The sequence below is a fragment of the Schistocerca cancellata genome, chromosome 11 (assembly GCF_023864275.1).
Source record: "Schistocerca cancellata isolate TAMUIC-IGC-003103 chromosome 11, iqSchCanc2.1, whole genome shotgun sequence".
Lineage (NCBI taxonomy): Eukaryota > Metazoa > Arthropoda > Insecta > Orthoptera > Acrididae > Schistocerca > Schistocerca cancellata.
In genome coordinates, this window is record NC_064636.1 from 48,433,701 (window position 1) to 48,456,407 (window position 22,707).

The 22,707-nt window shown below is 39.8% G+C and overlaps 1 protein-coding gene across 1 annotated transcript in view; it reads right to left on the minus strand.

Moving 5' to 3' along the window:
- The window catches only part of LOC126108175 (poly [ADP-ribose] polymerase tankyrase-2-like), a 97,190-nt gene that overhangs the window by 25,698 nt on the left and 48,785 nt on the right, over positions 1-22,707 (minus strand). The window contains exon 3 of the mRNA XM_049913416.1: positions 19,471-19,623. Within this exon, the coding sequence (XP_049769373.1) occupies positions 19,471-19,623 (153 nt within the window). The remainder of the gene's footprint in view (positions 1-19,470; positions 19,624-22,707) is intronic.

Below are 22,707 nucleotides of genomic sequence, written 5' to 3' on the forward strand. Positions count from 1 at the left end.
AAAGGCCAGATATGGGGAGAGTACTGAAGCATGTAAGCAACCAGGATAGATTATACCTAAAAACTGGACAAGTCAAAACTTAAATCGTGTTTGCAGGTGCTAGTAACATAATAATTGGTTGGATGAAATCGTGCACTTTTGAAATGCAGCAAACAGCTGAAGTATTGTTCTGCGAGGCGATTAAGGCCCAACTGTCAGGAAGGTGGAAAAAAAAATAAAATCTGAAACTAATAACACGGCCACAGAGATCAATTTCCTTTTCGTTTGACGTGACAGCAATAAACGAAGAGCAGACAGCAAACTCACTAAACGTAAACACAGGCCACGTGGAGATTAGCCACCTCCCCAACATAACTCACAAGGAGACGGTACGACCACGTGGTCGGGGATTTGTCCGAAATTTTGCGTGGTCAAAGACACCTAACACCTCACGTACCTTATGAGTATAAAATGTTGGTCCAGTGCCGAGCCCCCGTGTGGTATTATTTTGTGAATAGGAAATTTTCTACGAACTCCAGACTACATTCCATTAATCTGGCTGATTCCCCTTCGTGTACCACTTGCAACCTGATTGACACAGATGAACATCAATTTGTCTGTGGAAATGCAGATAATATATGGTTGTCAATCAGAAAAAAATTAGCAACTATGCAGAGAAAACCGCCGTATTTGATAACGCCAACGTGGCTTTTATTCCCGGAAGAAGAATTATACCCCACCTCAAAGAAAAATGCCGTCAACTGGTTGAAGGGACACGCGGTATTTTACCCGCTGTCCAGAAAAGAAAGGAGCAAAGGAGATTTTTGGACGTACATCTCCGACTGGCATCACAAGCTACTACGCATAAATAATTACTATGATACATACACCAACTTCCTCAGAAGAAGCATCATGTCAACTCCATTTTCGATTATGCGATTCAGAACATGAAGAAATGAGAGACAATTTAATCTTTGAAAAACAAATACGATCAAGTGACGAATATCACTATCTGGTTTAGGCCTTGATTTCTTCTAAAACGTCAAGGAACCTGTAATTAATTTTCGTTAGTTTTATTGCGCTCGATGAAGCAACAGATCTTACAGATACAGCCCAAGTTGTGATATACATACGAGGTGTCGATAACGCACTTTGTGAAACAGAGGACGTTTTGGACTTAGTGCCTTTGAAAGGGACTACTACAGGTGCGGACTTACTCCAAGCTGTCGAGCAAGCGATTGATGGTGTCGGTATGGATTGGTATCTGTGAGTCTCAAATGGTTCAAATGGCTCTGAGCACTATGGGACTTAACTTCTGAGGTCATCAGTCCCCTAGAACTTAGATCTACTTAAACCTAACTAACCTAAGGACATCACACACATCCATGCCTGAGGCAGGATTCGAACCTGCGACCGTAGCGGTCGCGCGGTTCCAAACTGTAGCGCCTAGAACCACTCGGCCACCCCGACCGGCGGTGAGTCTCAGTGACCACAGATGGAGCACCATCAATGCAAGGCCATCGGAGAGGACTCATAGCACGGATGCGCCAAAAGCTAGGACGGACAAATGAGACATATGGATTCACTGCATTCTGCATCGAGAGGCGCTTTGTGCAAAATCAGTAACGTTAGCAAACGTCATGCGAATTGTTGTGCATACTGTAAACTACCTGAAGACACATGGGCATAAGCATCGCCAGTTTCGGCGGTTCTTTGAGGAATCAGGAGCGGAGTACGGTGACATAGCTTACTATACTGAAGTATGCTGGATCAGTTGAGGTAAAATGCTGAAAATATTTTTTGATTTACGTTTGGTCATAGTAACATTCTTGCACGAGAAGGGAAAAAGTGAACCTATGTTGGAAGACCCCTGTTGGGTATCAGACCTTGAAACTCTTGTGGACATTACGTCTCTCATGAACAGCCTGAATGTCAGTTTGCAAGGTGAAAATAATTTAATTTCTGACATGTTGGAAAAAGTAAATGCCTTTGAAAGGAAGATTCTGCTTTGGGAGTGCCAGCTAATGACTGCAGATTTCACTACTCTTGGACTGGTCCATGAAAGTGCTAGATTTCAAGAATACGTATCAATAATTGGAAAAATTAAGGAACAATTTCGAGCACAATTTGCAGATGATACGAGTTTGCCTCCTGTCATTCGCCTCTTTGCTCGACCGTTCTAGTCGTCAGTTGGAGATGCTCCGAATGATCTACAGATGGAACTGATCGACCTACAGTGCAATACAAGACTGAAGGACAAGTTCTTTGCAGTGCGAAGTACAAAAGAATTCTACGAAAATTTTTCACAACAAGAATTTCCACACCTGCACAAAGATGCCGCGAGACTTATGTCCATATTCGGGTTGACATACGTTTGTGAAAGGTTTATCTGGGTGATGAAAATTAATTAATCAAGGTTTATATCAAGCATAAGTGATGAAAATCTTCACAACTGCTTGCGTTCGTCAATGAGCTGAGCTTTTATGCCCGATATTAACTATATCATTTCTCATGACCAGTGATAAACGTGTTTGGATTTATTCCTTTCATAATTAAAAATTGTTTACTATCTGCACCATGGTACATTATTATCAGGAAAATTGCTCATTAAACCAATTGTTCCAATGTATACTTACATTTAGGGTTTTTTTAATGTGTGAAGGGCTACACTCAGCTGAAGTCGATAAACAATAACCTTCATCTAATTGTCTGTTATTATGCAGATTTTAGACGGAACTGATAATAGTATTGAAATAGCAGGTGATCGAGAGGTCTGCGGTTATTATTCTGTTCAGAGGTCAGTGAGACAGAAATTATGTGGGTGTAACTGAGGGCACCGAGAATTAGTTATAGGAAACCTTGCATTAATTTAATGTTATTTGTAATCATGAATAAAGTTCGCTGTTTGTCGCTAACTGCTCTCTTTCTTAAATACTAGATCAAAAACATTACGCATATTTGCGTGCCGTCAGTCAAGCTGCCTCAATAAAAACCCACGGTTGTTAACTGTATTACTTTTCTTACTGGGTTAAACTGGTAACATAAAAGTAGACGTCTCAATGAGTAGACTGTGACAGTTTTAAATGTTTTAATACGCAAAATACCTTCCCATGGTTGGCTTGCAAGCTGTGGTAAGAGCACTAGAATGCGCTGGTACAGAGTACCCCAGCAAGTGGATAAAGCGACATCTGTGCATAGAAACGTGCACTACATGAATGCTGACGGCTGCGGCATGCACGCTGTGACCCGGAAGTTGCACATGTGCAGGAGCACCACACGCGTGCAGAATTTCTGGCCGGCCCTGAGAAAGTAGAATTTATTACTATCTTAGAAAGCAACAGTAGATCATTTTCGATTAACCCGGACTGGCTCGAAATTTTGGATACTGTATTGCAACTCTGGATCATGATCCATTCTTCGTGGAACCGTATTCAGTACATTTTTCTAAGATACAGGCCATGCAGAATGAAACAGATAGGATTATGGAATGAGGAGTGATATAACACAGTAACAGCGAATATATCAGTCCACTTATCATTGTAAACAAGGATGGAGGAGTACATGTGGCCATTGATGCACAAACTCTAAACAAAGTAAGAAGAGAGGTACACAGGCCCGAAAATCTGGACAAAATGTTGCAAAAATTTCATAATGAGGTATTTAACCAGCTTCGACATGACTGCTGGCTATTGGCAAATCCCATTAAGTCTAGAATCGTATGAATATAAAGCAATCCTTTTTACCGGGGAATGTTATCGATACAAAGTAGTTCCATTTGGACTGAATACCTCTCTGGCAGTGTTTATTAGAGCTCTGGACTATGTTAGGAGAGGAGTTGAGTTTCAGGTTAACTATTGATGTAAATGATTTATTTATCTCCAATGTTTTCCATGAGATAAATGGTACAGGAAATTTAGCACACAGAACTATAGCTTTTGCCAGCAGGGCATTGACAGGAAACAAAAGGAACTATACCATATCAGAGGAGGTAGCCTTGGCCATATTATGGGACCTAAATAAATTTATAGATTGGTGGGGTTTTAAGATCATCACACATTGACCACAAAGCTCAAACATTCCTTAAAGATTGTTGCCTTCTAAATGGCAGGCTCACCCAACGGGCTTTATACCTGCAACAATTTAAATATGAAATCTGCTATGTAAAGGGTACAAAAAATTATGTGGCAATGAATTGTCCCAATGGTACTGATTAAGTACCCAAGGAATGCAATGGAGATGGAACTTTCCAAATTAATTACATGAAGAAGTTGAGGCAAAAATGAATTTGAACAGATTTGCAAAACCATGTGATATCATCAAAATGAGCAACCAAATTGGAAATCTGTATAAGTAAATTTTGATTTTTAAAAGTATCTTGTATAAGAGGAAAGGCTTCATTACTGAAGAATGGATGGTGTGTTGGCCTACCCAATTTGATACAGATGTCGGATTATTTTCACTAGCATTGGGCCAAAGAAGTGTCTAGATAAATTGGCTAGTGTTATAGTGATTGCCACATGAGTCGAAAGGTAACTGAACGTATTAGGTCTTGTGACATCTGCCAGATAGCTAAGGTAATCAATAGAACTAGTCAAGGCCCAATGCAGAACACGTTACCTAAAGATACCATGGATTTACTGTCTGTGGACTTGTATGGACCCCTCCCCACAACTTCTGGTAATTGTAAATGTACACTCCTGGAAATTGAAATAAGAACACCGTGAATTCATTGTCCCAGGAAGGGGAAACTTTATTGACACATTCCTGGGGTCAAATACATCACATGATCACACTGACAGAACCACAGGCACATAGACACAGGCAACAGAGCATGCACAATGTCGGCACTAGTACAGTGTATATCCACCTTTCGCAGCAATGCAGGCTGCTATTCTCCCATGGAGACGATCGTAGAGATGCTGGATGTAGTCCTGTGGAACGGCTTGCCATGCCATTTCCACCTGGCGCCTCAGTTGGACCAGCGTTCGTGCTGGACGTGCAGACCGCGTGAGACGACGCTTCATCCAGTCCCAAACATGCTCAATGGGGGACAGATCCGGAGATCTTGCAGGCCAGGGTAGTTGACTTACACCTTCTAGAGCACGTTGGGTGGCACGGGATACATGCGGATGTGCATTGTCCTGTTGGAACAGCAAGTTCCCTTGCCGGTCTAGGAATGGTAGAACGATGGGTTCGATGACAGTTTGGATGTACCGTGCACTATTCAGTGTCCCCTCGACGATCACCAGTGGTGTACGGCCAGTGTAGGAGATCGCTCCCCACACCATGATGCCGGGTGTTGGCCCTGTGTGCCTCGGTCGTATGCAGTCCTGATTGTGGTGCTCACCTGCGCGGCGCCAAACACGCATACGACCATCATTGGCACCAAGGCAGAAGCGACTCTCATCGCTGAAGACGACACGTCTCCATTCGTCCCTCCATTCACGCCTGTCGCGACACCACTGGAGGCGGGCTGCACGATGTTGGGGCGTGAGCGGAAGACGGCCTAACGGTGTGCGGAACCGTAGCCCAGCTTCATGGAGACGGTTGCGAATGGTCCTCGCCGATACCCCAGGAGCGACAGTGTCCCTAATTTGCTGGGAAGTGGCGGTGCGGTCCCCTACGGCACTGCGTAGGGTCCTACGGTCTTGGCCTGCATCCGTGCGTCGCTGCGTTCCGGTCCCAGGTCGACGGGCACGTGCACCTTCCGCCGACCACTGGCGACAACATCGATGTACTGTGGAGACCTCACGCCCCACGTGTTGAGCAATTCGGCGGTACGTCCACCCGGCTTCCCGCATGCCCACTATACGCCCTCGCTCAAAGTCCGTCAACTGCACATACGGTTCACGTCCACGCTGTTGCGGCATGCTACCAGTGTTAAAGACTGCGATGGAGCTCCGTATGCCACGGCAAACTGGCTGACACTGACGGCGGCGGTGCACAATTGCTGCGCAGCTAGCGCCATTCGACGGCCAACACCGCGGTTCCTGGTGTGTCCGCTGTGCCGTGCGTGTGATCATTGCTTGTACAGCCCTCTCGCAGTGTCCGGAGCAAGTATGATGGGTCTGACACACCGGTGTCAATGTGTTCTTTTTTCCATTTCCAGGAGTGTATTTTGGTGGTTTCGGAAGTATTTTCTAAATTTATAAAATTGTATCTCCCGAAAAAGGTGACAGCAATGTCAGTTTTTGATAGGATGATTCAGTTTTTGAGAACCATTGGAAAACCCAGTGCAGTACTGCCCAATAATGGCCCCAATTTAATTACAAAACCTGGAAAGATGGAATGGAGCAGAATTGTGTAGAAACTAAATATATTTTGGCCTACCATCCAGGCAGCAACCCTGTTGAGCGGTATGCGAGGGAAATAGGATGTTTATGTAGGACCTATTGTCACCATAACCACTTAGCGTAAGGCAGATTTGTATGTGAATTTGACAGTTTAGTGAAGACCTTGCCTCATGGGTTTACTGAGTTCACACCTGGGGAAATTCTGCTCAATACTAAGAGCAAATGTTTAAATGAGGAAAAACTAGAGTTCCCACCGTTTACAGATTTGGGATTAGCCCAGAAGAAAGAATTGGTAAAAGAAAAAACAAAGCCAAAACGAGATCTAAAAGGCACAATAGCAACCTGAAGTTTGCCATGTTCAAAATTGGAGACTATGTTTTTCTGAAGACCCATGAATAATCAAGTGAACTTAACCACGAAATTTCTAAATTTATGTATATATAATGGGCCATTCACAGTACAAGACACACCTCACAACAATGCCTACTTTTTAATCTACCCAGAGTCGAAGAAGCTCCTTGATATCCATATTGTATTGGATCTCAAACTGTATGTACCTAGGAATAAATAAATGAAATCATACCAGACTAAAAATGTATATTATGCTGTAGATGAAATAATGTATCTTATGAAGCTACTATACTGTTTTTAACTGTAATTTATGTTCTTATAAAAATGTTGTTACCTATGTAAAATTGCTGTTACTATCTTAGAAGTTTCAGATTCTAAAAGCTGTTGTAAAATATGTGAAACCCTGTACTGAAAGGGCTACAAGCAAATGTTGCCAAATTGAAAAGAAATGTGGAATGCCTTAAATACAGAATGGGCAGCATAGAAGACTTGCCAAAGTGGGGAAAAAAAACTATGTCTGTAATAGACTGCCAAAACCCAAAATGGGCAGCCAATTGGTTAATGTGATATGTAATTTCTTAATATTGTCAAATGCAGTACAAGATGCTATTGCAGGTAGCAAAATTATTTTATTTTTACATCTGTTAGTGTTGTATGTGTTTTGCTACAGTTTTCAAAGAGGGACTGTGTTTCAAATAAAGGCAGTAAGAAAAGAATGGTAGGTTCAGTTTAAATATGTTTATGTAAATATCAAAGAATGGACTACTATTATTAGAATCAGCATTGATAGTTTCCTCCTTTGTAAATTCAAAATCATGCTATAGGATGTGTTGCATGTACAATGTCAAATTGCTTGTGATATTTGTAGGAGGTATACTTTTATGTGTATACCTACATTTCTTAATGCTTACAAAATGCTTCTCAATATTCTTGGCAATACAGATAAATTTTGCTTACTACTCAACTTACGGTTTCACAAAATGAGAGTCAGATGTGACAGGTGTACATAATTGAATAATGTTGCTTATGTCTTGTTTTGGTAATTACGTGTATAGAGTGTATAGTGTTTTAATGTGTTTTGCAATGTATTCTTTTCATGCTCAACTCTGGATGAAGTGATTATTATTTTCGACTGCTTGGCACCATTAAGGTGTCATTGATGTTTGCCTAGCAGGAATCTTCAGTGAACCATGGGGCATATGTAACATCCATTTTTGACCTACTTTGTATTGATATTTCTATTTGTAGAGTTGCGTATGTAGAGTGCTGTATCTGTCATATGTAGAGTGTTTTACCTGTCATGGAAATTCTTTGACAATGTATACATATTTCAGTTATGTAAACTTTTTGATCAATGTTCAATTTATGCTTATGAATGTAAATAACTACAGGAATGATTGTTATATAATGTACTGTAAATGACTTGGTCCATAGTTAGGGAACGCAGGGTTGTATGTAAAAGATGTGGGGAAGCCCTACAGCTACAGAAGTAGCCTGGCGGAATGGAAAAGGAGTGGTTAGCGCAATCTGAAATGTGTCCTTTGAAACGGGTAAGGAATCGGGCCTGACCAATGCTGTCGTTAACATCTCGCTAGCAGTAGCGGAACATTGTAGTTCCTACTCTTGCAGTTTTGAGGCAGAGGAGCTAAGAGTGTTATATATGGACCTCTGATTCTGCATTTGGTGATACCATTATCATGGCATTGTTTTTGGCCCTGCAAAAATATAATTCAGAAGATCTATAACAGGGCGAGGCCAACAGTACTGCCATAACTACATCGCCGCCATATTAACAGCCACTGCAAATCATGCCACCAGTGCCACCAGCCTTCCACCAAAATGTTTATATTTGGCACTCTGTGAATGGACCAGGTATTTATGAAATTTGGTTGATTTTAATAATAATTACGGTATTGCTAAAAGCTCTATCTTGCACCTGTGATTATCCCAAATCACAAACCTCACCAGGAATCCTATCCTAGTGAATTTAATTCCGAGTGTGCCATTTATTATGAAAAGACTATTAAGCAGCCGTAAAAATAGTTGTGATTGCTTTCTAATGTGTGGAGTTAGTGTGTTTCAAGTCTAGTTTAATAATTTGAGAAATACACCACTTCCAGTGCATTTTTAAATCGATCTGCATTACTTTTCTTAAATACTTTGCCTTATTTAAAACCTGTCCAAAAATAAAGTTGTTAGTTAAAAGAATAATAATACTGATTAGAAGTGAAAAAGATTATTAATTGTTGCATCTATGCACTTTAATCAGAATTACAAAGTTTTATTACTGTTCATTCCATGAGAAGCTGTTTGAACTTTAATTTAATGGTGTTGGCATTTGCCCAGCCAACTATATTTTGAGAAGGTTAAAAGACTACTTTTCAAAGCACACTTGTTATTTGAGGAGTTATAGTTTGTTGTGCTTCACTTAATGAATAATTATTGATGAGAATACTCACCATTTTCCATACACACTTGTGAAGATTTGTTAATGAGTGTGGCTCTTCAAACCATGAAACTTTGAGGCACTCATGTGCTAAACTAGTTAGGTAATGAAGCAAAGCAAAGGTACCTCCACAGCTAGTGTAGTTAGATTTGCATTCTGTTTAATTGCTTCAAACTGAGCTCAATAAAGAAATATTTACTGCATTAGCTACTTTAATGCAAGCTGGTTAGTGTAAAGGTATAGAGACCCTGTACTAGCAATGATGTTATATGGTATGATCATAATAGACCTGATTTAAATCAATCATTTCATGCTCTGCCCTGTTTAGTATTGCTATTAGTATCATGTGTGTTGGTGACTGGTTCTATTAACTGCTGCATCTAGTTCATTCAAGGCAGGGCTTCATTTCTAAACTTTTAGGTGCCGTAAGGCGCCCCCTTCTACCACTGGCCACGGAGAGAGACTTGTGATAAGACTTACAATGAGAAATTCTTTTTTAGAAAATACAGTTCTGAAAATTCAGGTTTTTAAACCATAATATCTTATAATCAAAAACATAACACCACAAGGTTCCACCACCTGCCGTACCAGCGTCACGTTGTCCATAGTTCTGCTTCACACGTATTGGCACCAAGTCATACTCACGACATGTTTTCAAATGCTGCCAGCCACAACGTTCAAACAGTTTCTTTGTAGCTGCTCTATGAACTTGTGTTCAGTATTTATCAATAAGGCATTTAGCAGTTAATGACAATAAAGATATTCCTGATTGATCTGGGTCTAGTACAATTCAGATTTCCCACGTCTTCACGAAACGTTAATTCCGTGAGCATTTTGTACCGTAGCAGCTGATCGTTGCGTCACACCTGAGTTGATGACAATGCAAGATAAAGTTAAAACGTTCCCCCTCCTCACCCTGAGTCTGTCGTAATCTTCCTTCTCTCCTCTCGTCTCCTCCTTACATGTTACACTGCCATGAGGAAAGACTATACGTAATGTTCTTCAGTCAGATTTTGTCATTTGAAACTTTCATGATAGTGAGTAAAAAAGAAATCAAAAGTTTTATTTATACAGGTAATAAATAAATTCCCTTCTGAATGTAAAATGTAACTAATAGTCTAAAAAATATCTATGACTTACTTTTACAATTGTAAAATAATTAAGTAGTTCCTATGTTACTAGCCAAAGAGAAAGGTCTTTACCATTTAATTAACATTAGACTCTACGTGTAAAAATTGAACTGAAAAACGACTATTGTTTCCAGAATGAGATTTCCACTCTGCGGCAGAGTGTGCGCTGATATGAAACTTCCTGGCAGATTAAAACTGTGTGCCAGACCGAGACTCGAACTCGGGACCTTTGCTTTTCGTGGGCAAGTGTTCTTTATGTTATACTAATCAGGAAATGATAAACTCATCATAGAGATGACAGATTTGTTCTTTTTCTTAAGCCCATACTGTATTAACTGAGAGAAACATATTTCATGAGTAGCCGCTGCAAACTGAATATTTATTTATTAAACCACAAACAATCAAAAGGGACCCGTTATTATAAATGTTAACACATTTGCTGAAATCTGACCGAAAAACGTTTTACATGTAGAATACATCTTGTAGGAAAAGCAATCAACGCATTTGGCATTGGGAGAGAATTATTACAACGATACACATGCACTTATATTAAAATCAGTTTGACAGTGAAGTCTACCATTTCAGTCAAAGTCGCACTTATAACAATCATCCATCTTTGGCGAATATTTTACAAAAATGTCAAAGCTTCTTGAGTTCCATTATAGCTCTGTTAAAATTACTTTTTCATTTCCAACAACATACTGTGTATATAAAAAAATTGGTTTGTACATTAAACCATTATTTAAACAATTTTACTTCAGCAGGCTGCATGAAGATGTAACACTGTTTCAAGCAGCAGTTCATAACTTCAAGAATCCCACATCTCAGGACATTTTTAGCTCGATTTGCCATTCAACAATTAAACCTCTAATGACCAATAAACTGAATTGGTCGGATTGAGTATTGATCTGTTATCTCATTTATGATAAAATTACAAATGATTCCAAATCAAGAATATCACATTAATAATAAATTGTACCGAGCGTTAATTTTGAAATTACAGTTTTGTTCAAATGGCTCTGAGCACTATGGGACTTAACATCTGTGGTCACCAGTCCCCTAGAACTTAGAACTACTTAAACCTAACTAACCTAAGGACATCACACACATCCATGCCCGAGGCAGGATTCGAACCTGTGACCGTAGCAGTCGTGCGGTTTCAGACTGAGCGACTAGAACCGCTAGACCACCGCGGCCGGCGACAGTTTTGTAGTTTAAATATGAATTTAATTTCCCTTCACTCATAAAATAACAAGTCCTGTCAACATGCAGTATATATCTTTGACCTAAGGGTATACAACTTTGTTTAAATATTTCCCTTTAAATTTTATTACACTTTCAACATAGCGTATTAACTTAAAATGACAAACATCTGTTATCCTGACAAAAGTCAGTGGCATATGAGCAGTCAGTTTATACAGAATATACATTGTGTATTTATTGTTAGAAAGTACCTTTTTAGGATGTATTATTAACTGAACTCATAGTTTTAACTAAGTTCATACTCAGTGGCTCAAATAAAGGAAGTAAAAGTAAGCATTGTGAAATTATTTCAAACACAATCAATGGAGATGGATTAAGAAAAACATTTCCACAATACAGAATTATCCTCATTATACACTTTATCACTTCGTGCTTTTGACTGTGTAGCAAGTGCAGAATGATATCCCTTCACCATCCAAGACGCCCATTTTCATATCTAGCTACAGGTGGTCCCAGAAGTCTGATGCGTAATGAACTACGAACAGTGCTGATGTAGAGTGAAGATCTCAGTGGTGTCATAATGAAGTTCATTGCAGAAATGCCACGTTCACACTTTGCAATCGACACTGCAATGCTGTTTATTATTGATACAACATTTTTGAACATTGGTGGCTGTACAGGAACAGTTGGCATTTCTCCGCTTAGTACTGGTTTCATACCCCGTTTGTACTCCCTTAAGTCCTTCATTATTTCAGAGGGCTATTAATCTTAAATCTTTCATTCGAAAAATCTCATTTTCTCCGTACGTGATCGATATGTTTTTAGGCCAGAATTTCAGGTGAATGGCCTTCATGTAATTCTTAACAGCATCGTAGCTTTCAGATGCATTCACTGTTGATAGCAACCTGGATGACTAATTATTTGCCAAGCTGCGATAAAACTGTTTATCAGGATTCTTAGAAATAATTGTTCTTTGAGAAAGTTTAACACATTGAAAGTTCATATTTTCCAGTGCAATGTTAGCTACATTTGCATGTTGTCCCATTGCATCAAACAGACTTTCAAACACTTTTAATAAAAGTGTAATGTCGTTGTGAGCTCGAACAAGGTTAATACTTGATCTTTGAAGCTGTAGGGATAGATCGGCCAGCTCTTCTAAGGCATCAGACATTATAGCTAGGTTGGAGACGAAAGATGTAGATGACAATGTATTACAAAGCCCTTTGTAAGAAGACCATTGTTTTGAGTCTCGTTTCGTGTCCTCTGATACTTCTAAAAAATGACTGTACAAAGCCCTGCAATCTTTCCACACAGCTTTTACTGCCAATAAACTGGAGGCCACCCAACGAGTGTCAAACACATGACCAATTTTTAAATGTCTTGCTCCAAACCTTTAGCAGCAACTGCCAACTCACTGCTGTTTTTCGGAGAGCAGCTGAAGATATTTCTAACTTTATCCATGAATATTTTAAAGTGATTAATTCCCACCACTTCTTCTATCGTGTCGTGCACGGTGAATTCTGAACGATGATTCAAACAATGCCAGATGAATAAGTTTGAAAACATCAGCTTTGCAAGGTCAGACTTTTTTCCTAACACGACAGAAGCTCCATCGCAAGTCAAAGCGATTAAATGGTCTTTCAAAAACTCACAGCCTAGTCCTAGTGATTCTAACTGCTTTAAAAGTTCTTTCAATATATCAGATTCTGTTGTGTCATTTAGCTCAAAAAGTCTCAAAGAAATAGTCATGGCGTTTTCCCTTTTAACAATGTTCTGAAGTATACAATCAAAGCTTTTTTGTGTGAAAGAGAAGTGGCTTTATCCAAAAGAAGTGAAAATTTGGAGTCACTTTTTACTAAATTATTTATTAGATCTGATGTCATCTGGTCAGAAATATGAATCACTGTATTAGATCAAGCAACATTTGAACATAGTATTCGGCCCATATCCAAACTATTTTTAATTTGGAGATCAATTTCTGTCTCAAACTCATAAAACAGTCTATTTAACTTTGCTTGCTTATAAGTTGTCCAAAAACACGCTCAGTAACAACTTCTTATTTCTTTACCTAGTGTAGATACACTTCTACAAACTTGGTCTTTTTTTAATAATTAACCACAGGTTTTTAGCTTTATAATCTGTACATTGTTCGACAGACTGACAATCTGGCTTTTCATTATCATTCCAATTATCAATACTGTCTATAGATGTTTTGTCTGTATCCATATCCACCAACTTATAGAAATTTTCATTTTGTTACATGACGTAGGAGAAGGATCGTCTGATTTGTTGTTTGCATCTTCTTCTCAAGCCACAGCTGACGTCATGGATTCTACATCTAAACTGTAGTTTTCATTACTCTCACTAACTTTGTGTCATTTAGATTTAAAGAAGTCACTAATTTTTGTAGAGATATACATAACTATTAAACTCTCGTGTCCAATCACAGTCTCACTGTGTAAATAAACACTACGAACAAATCGAAACAATGCTGTCGGTTCTGAGCAGAACAACAACTGAACTGCAAGCAATTGACCTACATAGAGTGACTGAGTAATATCGTTGAACTTGAATTCCTAAAGTGCCTGTTGGATTGTCTGTTGGCTTCTCTGTGAGGCAGCGATGGCTAACAAGGTAAACTGATTCAAATTGAAAAAGCCGTAGACACGACCTGTCTGAATTGTGGACTACAAAGACTGAATTCACAGACAGACATACAGATAGGCGATTGTAACGTGAGAACCACTTATGGGATTTACATGTTTCTTTCTTTAACTCACAGACATATTCATTTACTATCTATTAGTATATATTTCGCTACTTTAGGTAGCACGAGAAATAAGCTGTGGCTATAATTTTAAGTCAAGTCGCAAAAAAGTGGGCTGCCTTCGTGCTCTCTTACAGTACGCTACATAAACTATTAGAGCAAAATCATTTGATTTTTTAATGAATTGTAGACCTCAAAAAGAACCACAAAAAGTCAGCAAGAGCATATGTTTGTCTTTCACAGTTGAGTCACACTCACACTTTTTCTGCTTTGTGGGTGCTGAAACAGGTGATTTCAGAAGACAAAAATCATAATTATTCTTCAACCTTAATCTTTTATTTAGGTACATCTTTTTGAGCTCTACAGTTTGGCACTTCGTAACGTGATGTAATTCTTATGGACTACGTAATGTATTTCAAGAGAGCATGCTGGCGGAAAACATTTTTACTTCATATAGCTCATGACATTTAAATGGCTGAACAGACTTTCAGAAATATATCTAAGAACCGTCCTGATTAAACCAGCTGTCAAGTAAAAAAACGGCTTTAAAATTGGAACTTTCGTTTGAGAACTATGTTGGGGCAGACAGACAGACATATGGGTCAAACATATACATGTCCGTTCTGCATTGGGAGTTCAAATTTGCCTCCTGTGGGAGCTCCTCTCTACTGTATAGTGTCAACCATGTTCTAACAAGGGTGTGGGCAGATAAAGACAATGGTCAAGAGTGCCGTGGACAAAGGGATGTATCGGATCGAAAGACTGCCAACTTTTAGTCGTGTCTGTTCCATACGCACTTTTGATTTTTAGCTGTGACATAAATTGCAACATGTAATGAAATGATTTCATGAAAGCAAATTATAAAGACATTCACATTCAAACACGGCTTACATAATTTATTTCTCATTGACACACATGAGACGTTGCCTTGCTACTACATCGCTGAGGTTGTTGGCAGTTGTAAACAAAAGGCGATATGTACCAATCACAACTTTGGAATGATACTCCACTTATCTTACACACACACACACACACACACACACACACACACAGTACCTCCTGCCCATCACATCACGTTGGCAACCCATTGTCACGTTCACTTGTTCTGGTGCAGCGGAAAATTATAGTTACGTTTTGATTTAATACTATTTCAAATCTCCAGTGCTGTACTGTAAAAAAGGGAAAAAAGGGAGAATTAGAAGAAAGGGAGTTTCTGGGAGGTGCCAGAACGTGTTCTGACCGAAATTAAGCCCTGATTCAAGGTACATGTTGTTGTGGGGATATGCTGCTGTTTGCTATCTCATTGGCCATTTGTTTGACTTCCAAATTAGTACTACATTTATCTGCAAGGCTACGTTTCTCTGTTGTAATGTGAACAGATATAAAGAAAGAGTTTTGTGTGTGTGTGTCAAGGAAAGTTAGGTTAGCCTTAGCACTGCCTTCTGCTTTATAACATTGTTTGACAAGAATTCCTGATTAGGCTGGTGACTAATATTAATACATAACTAATATGTAATTAATAAGACTTGCTTTTGTGCTGGAGAACATCTGTTCCTCACTCAAATGTTTAGTGTTTGTTATACTCCGATGGGGTGTTTCGGAAACGAATCCCAGTCTGTTTGTTCTGTTCCCATTAGGTTATCTCACGGTCACAACTTTCTCAAAAATTCCTCAGAGAGGTTTAATGTAATCACCGACTGCCATTTATGGTGGTCGGTGTTACCATTACAAGCACTCCCTTTGGAGGACCGCTCCTGAACCATTCCACCACACGTGGATGGCTGACTTGCTGCAAGGCTATGCCCTGTGTTCTGTGACATTTGTGCGGTTGCTTCGGTATCTCAGCATTTTCAGCTCTTAAGGAGGGAGGCAGAGCTTTAGCTGGTAAAGACATTTCCAGCTGGAGTACATCACAACCAGACACACACTCTGGAGTCAGGTATTGAATTGTAAGGTGTATCCAGGAACAGATGTGCACTCAGATCACAATTCAGTTATGATAATGACTGAGCCAGAACGCTGGTCGATCATCAACAATCGGCTTATCTTTGGTGCGTCCCCGGGCATGAGCATCTTTGCGTTTTCGGCTGGGGCGCGCGGGAAGGCGAGAGCCAGTCGGTTTGGGGCGGCCGGTGAGACTGGCTGAGTTGTGGCTCGGGCGTAAGCACACGTGTGATGTCTGTTACGCTGGGGCTGTTTGTGAATAGTGAAACTCCTGCGGCGGTTACTGGTTGCCTGGAAGGCATTTTGTATAAATTGTGCCAAGCCTCACAGTGAGAGAGGAGTCCGGAGTTGGTGTCGGCCTATATGTTTGTACAAATTGAGGTGCCTGTGTGAGAAGCACGGCGTAGGGCTGTCGGTTGCTTCGTCCTTCTGGGAGCCACCGCAAGCAGATGTTCGCTCGGAAAGTGTACAGTTTGTGGTGAGCATAGTGTGAACAAGTTCTCGTGGGATGTGCTCCCGGCCTGACTCTTGGCCTATGTTATTTGTGGGCGCCGACCCCTTGTCTGTTACTGCTTTCGGGTGTCTAAGATTTCACAGCAAAACTGTGATTTTGGGGCATTCTGTGTTTCTGGCTCAGCCTCCACCTAGAAAGGGGAAAGATTTGGAATTCCTTAATGCTGTAGTTTAAACATATAAAAATATTGTATTTTATTCCTGTTTAATGTCAGACAGATTCAAATGTAACTTCATTTATGTATTTGAAATAAATGTGTTGGATTGACCTTAATGAATTATGTGCAATCGAAGTAAGGGACCCAGTCCTTCATTAGTGCTTAACAGTGGCGTGTGGTCCGGGTTGTGACACCTGTGCTCGGACCAGTTAGTGAACTAAATTTTAAGAGAATTTTTATGAGAATTCAGTGTGTAAATAATAGGATACTGAAGTACACAGGAATGGAATGGGATTTTAACTTCTTTGAGGCTCTAGACAATGCAATAATAAATGGCAATCACGTGAATATTCACATTTGTCTGCGCAATCCATGAGACAGGAGTCATAAAAACAGACTGCCAGAGAAGCACCATCCAGGCACTACAGAAGCAACCAAGCGCCTATAAGTGCAATAGCTAAACAGCTCATGAATAGAACTTATTGAAAAAATAACAACAACATGCAGAAGAATGGAAGACGAAGGTGACAATCTGTTTGAGAAAACTGAATTTGGAGTAAAGATGCAGGGATAGTGGAAGGGATGTTCAAGAAAAATCAAGAGATCTTTATTGGATTTGCAGATCTTTACATGACATTTGACAGCATGAAACAGTGAAAGTGCATGAAATTTTTTTAAAAGGTACATATAAGATATATGGAACAGCAGGTAACATAGAATATGTACAATAATCAACAAGAATTGGTATTCTGAATTAAAGATGGTTAAAGATAAGGATGCAGGAAATCTCCACAAATGTTCAGATGAACACCGAAGAATCACTGGTGGAACTGAAGAAACTTATAGCAATTTAATTAAAACTGAAGGTGAAAAGGATTTCCTTGATAATATTCACTGGTGATATTTCTGTGTTCACTGAAAGTCAGACTGAATCACCAGAGTTGGTAAATGTAATAAACAGTTGAATGAGTGCCAAATCAGGATTAATGAATGGAAGAAAGAGGAAAGGATTGGGGTGTGGCAGAAATAACATTGGTGGCAAAGTTTACAGAATTAAGGACCACACAGTAGACCACTTGTAGGACTCTGCTACACGTGATGCTAATTTACACTGAGGGTCAAAGCATAGTTGTTATAAGGAGTAATGTAGCATGGAAAAACAGGAGATTCCTCGCAAAACAAAGTTACTAATATCAAAGATAGGCCTTAATTTGTGTTAGACATACCTGAATGTATGCTTGGAGCACAGTACTGCATAAAAATTCATCATGGATTATGGAAAAACAAGAGGGGAATCGGAGCATTGTAAATGCGGTGCTATTGATGGATGTTTAAACTAGGTGAACTTACAACAGAAGAACTGTGGAACATCTCTGCAAAATAGGTGAGGATAGTGTGATATGTGGAAAACCGTGACAAGTACAGGGGCCAGCACATTAAGTTATATTTGAAGGCATCAGGGAATAGCTGCTGTGGCACTAGAGGTGGTTGTTGAGATTAAAAACTGTAGGGAAAGACAGAGATAGGAATGAATACCTTAAATGACTGGACTCTAGGTGCTCATGGGGCTGCAAATCTGTTGCTCACACAGACAGACACATTGTCAACAGAAGGCAGAGTTTCCCCTTTGCATGTCTGTCGTTACCAAGACTGGCTGTTACAGCAGTGGGGCAACCAAGGTGGTGCACACCCTGGCAAGCTGAGGCTCTGCTGGCGCTTGCTTCTGTTTGGTGATTGCCGAGTATATTTCTTGTTACTAACAGAAACTTTATAGCAAATTATTGGGTTCTTTCTCCTCTCTCATTCCTGAGAAGCACCAAAAATGGTCTCATAAATGTGTGTGTATGAGTCTGACCTCTACTAGACCATTACAATACATCTAAAGTAATAGACATTTATCTCATCTGACAGTTTACACATTCAGTGCACTCATACTCTCCCCATCACTAAATTTTCTGGGCATGACATTGTCTGAATTATTGAAACTTCCTGGCAGATTAAAACTGTGTGCCGGACTGAGACTCGAACTCGGGACCTTCGCCTTTCGCGGGCAAGTGCTCTACCAACTGAGCTACCCGAGCACGACTCTCATTCTGGAAACATCCCCCAGGCTGTGGCTAAGCCGTGTCTCCGCAATATCCTTTCTTTCAGGAGTGCTAGTTCTGCAAGGTTTGCAGGAGAGCTTCTGTAAAGTTTGGAGGGTAGGAGCCGAGGTACTGGCAAAAGTAAAGCTGTGAGGACAGGGCTTGACTCGTGCTCAGGTAGCTCAGTTGGTAGAGCACTTGCCCACGAAAGGCAAAGGTCCCGAGTTCGAGTCTCGGTCCAGCAGACAGTTTTAATCTGCCAGGAAGTTTCATATCAGCGCACACTCCGCTGAAGAGTGAAAATCTCAGTCTGAATTATTGTTGGCATTGGTTTGCTGGTCTTGATGAATAAGACACTGAACTGTTGACAATAACTATTTTTCCTACCAACCTATTCTTAACCAACCTCTCTCCCATGATACTATGATCTAGTCGTGGGAATACCACCTCTGATTGTATGTTTTTATCTAGACTGAGCATTTACACTTTGCTTTTCAGTATTTATATCTTATCTACCATATAATGGTGTGTGTGTGTGTGTGTGTGTGTGTGTGTGTGTGTGTGTGCGTGCGTGCGCGTGCGCGCGTGCTGAGGGAACTCACCGCATTTGAGAGACAGTGGCCTCATCAGGTTGAGGAGTCGTGGGCCGCGCAGCAGCAGGTGTCTGGCGAGGTGCGCTGGCAGAGGTGGTGGCGGTTCTGGTTGTGGTTGTGGTGCCGGTGGTGGTGGTCCTCGGCTCTGTAACGACTGGTGCACTGCACACACAGAGAGGCAGGGTGTGAGTTGGCTGGGCGTGTCCTCGTGGGGATGTGGAGGTGGCTCACCATGGCCAGCACTGCTGAGGGACCATCCACACAGGGGATAGGGCTCCAGTTAATACAAATGAATTACCAGTAAGCTAAGCTAATAACAATCAGTCGTACCATCTGAGCTTTCCATGGCAGTCGCTCAACCCCATACAACAGGTAGTTCAAATCTAGGTGCAGCCAGAAGGTACATACAACGCCCAATACTTGCACAAAACATAATTACAGAATTACTGGACATGTTAGCTCAGGTGCTATCGCCATCAAAACTATCCAAACGGCCTGAATTCCACTCCACCTAAATTGTATGATAATGATGAAGTGCCATATTCCTCGACAGAGTGTAGGGGAACGACGAATGCACCCACATAATGTTACTGTCTTGCAGTTCCTCTGATCTCTTTTCGATATGGACATTTCACTCTACAAAATGATTACTACAAGACCCCACTTGAAGCAACTGATTTGTAACACTGAGTCCACAATCAGACTAATATCACGATAGTGTGAATATCGAAACCTGTTATAATTAGATGGCAGCTTGTAAACTCAAGTTTATTGCAATAAATGACTTTTTGGAAACTAAGTTTCAACTTGAAATTAAGTGACGAAAACATTTGTATTAAGACTACCATCCAGGATTCCAATTGAGCACCTATTGTCTCTGTTAACTAAGTACGAAAGATCTTAAATATCATTTCAGCCACAGGTAAGCATGTGTGTATGGGTGCATGTTGAAATGTTGAAATGACTTCGCATTGTGTTCGATTATTCAAACCTAGCAACTAATAGGATTGTTAACTAAGTGCAATAATACATTACATATGCAAATATAGCAATATGAGAATCTGAACTGTCGAGAAAAAGTATTTTGTTCCTTTGCTGGGATCTGAATCCACCACCTCTCATTGTTTTCTAACCACAAATACATGTTAAACATCTGCTTAGTTTAGCTGTAGCAGGATGTGCCCATGTATGTACTGGAAATAACCTAACGGAACATTCTGTGTAGGGTGGGAATCTATCCCCACGTGCTGCATGCACCATCGTTGTAGACTGCACACAAGATGATGTTGATTATCGAATTCTTTTTCGCCACTTGCTACGAGGTACGTGTTTTAACTTTTCGAGCAATCATTTAAAGTTTTGTGTGACAGACTTGAAATCGACACCAGCTGTCATAGTTGACAAGACATGCAGAGGTGATAAAAATCAAAATCGCTTTTCTCCTCTGGTTTTATGTGCACGACACAATAAAAATCTTTGCAGACAACCATGAACACAATGGATGCTAATAACTATGGACATATCCGTGGGAAGAATTTCTTAACACAAAAGAGCTTCATTACACCAGATGTGTACTGTTACATTCTGAGGACTCACATTAGCCTTTGATTTTACGTTTTTTTGTCAGGACCAAACATTTTTGTTTTATGAAGGTAAAGCCAAATAGTTCCTGTTTTAAGTTTTCCTTTATTTTCTTAAACTAAGCAATGCAAATACTGTGACCTTTCCTTTGAAATGGCACTATCTATTTCCTTTCTAACATTTGAGAGCTGTAGATTCTACTTTGTCTCTAATGGTCTTGCAGTCGATGGGATGTTTGACACTTAATTACTTCTTTCTTTCTTCAACATTTCCTATTGAATTAAGGTGCCGCATGATGGCTAATTGGTCACATTTCATGACATTTGGCAGTAATCGATTGAGCCATACTGGTAAACCACCACATCAAAACTAACCAATTGAAAATGAGAAAATTATTTCCTGACGTAATTTCTTTGACACACTTACCACATACGCGCACAAAATAATACAACAAAACAAACACATTTCCAGAATACAAAAGGACTCACAAGCTGAAAACTTACAAACACACTCAACAAACACACACTGAGAGCACCACACAGAAAAGAACCAGATGGTACACCATGACCTACACACATAAACTAACACACACAAGCAGAGCCAAAATAAAAAAAATACCACACACACACACACACACACACACACACACAAACGTGTACACAAACAGATAAACCAAAACATTGCATTGAAACAATCTTTCAGTTCATAGTGCTGTGGAGTGTGGGAAAAAACTGCAAATTGGCATTCATAAGAAGAACAACACCAAAAATGCAATGGGAGTGTAATATGTAAGAAATTGTCCACACAACCTGTAAGTACAGTTCAAAACATTACTACTTAACAGGAAATACCAACCACCAGAACTGTTTATAACCTATAGGCACAGTGACAAAAATGTAAATTAAATAGCTAACATATGTACATATTCCAGGCCACTGATAACGCCTTGCACAAAATAAACTCAAAACGCGTATGGCACTAAAATTGTGTTTTATTCAGTTGCTGTCAGATGGTCCATAAGTAAAAATTATCAATATACTGTGACGCACAAAATACTTCATGCACCATTTTCGAAGGTTTAAACAACAATCCTCATGACCTTCAAGAGTACAATATTCAATAAGTCACTCCATGAATACTTTATAGCTACAAATAAAAAATTATGATTGATAAATATACTTATTCCAACCTGCATGACAACATGTCAGACAAAAGTCTATGATATTATGCATGAATCTAGTTGTTTCAGTTAAATTATGGGTGGTCCTTTTAGGCTACATGCATCAATGTAGTATGCTACATGAGGAAAATTTATGGACTTTCTTACGCACTTGCACGGTACATTTTTAGGCCTCCTTTTTCCACATGGAATTTATATGGAGGGATTATCTGTGCTACATGAGCTACATTTACTAAAGACAAGCCTCGTCTTTGCCAAGATTGATGGTGTTAATAATAAGAGAAGAAATTCTAATAATGCATCTCTTCTTTTAGTAAAATTATAAGCCTCTATCACAATAATAAAGAACTAGAAAATAATTAACGTTCCTTGACACAATGGCACACTACTGCAGTCATAAATGTGACAATGGAGAACATTCTGGAAGTTTGATTGATACTTGTTGCTGAGTTTGTTTTGTACGATCTAGTGTTGGTGTAACTTAA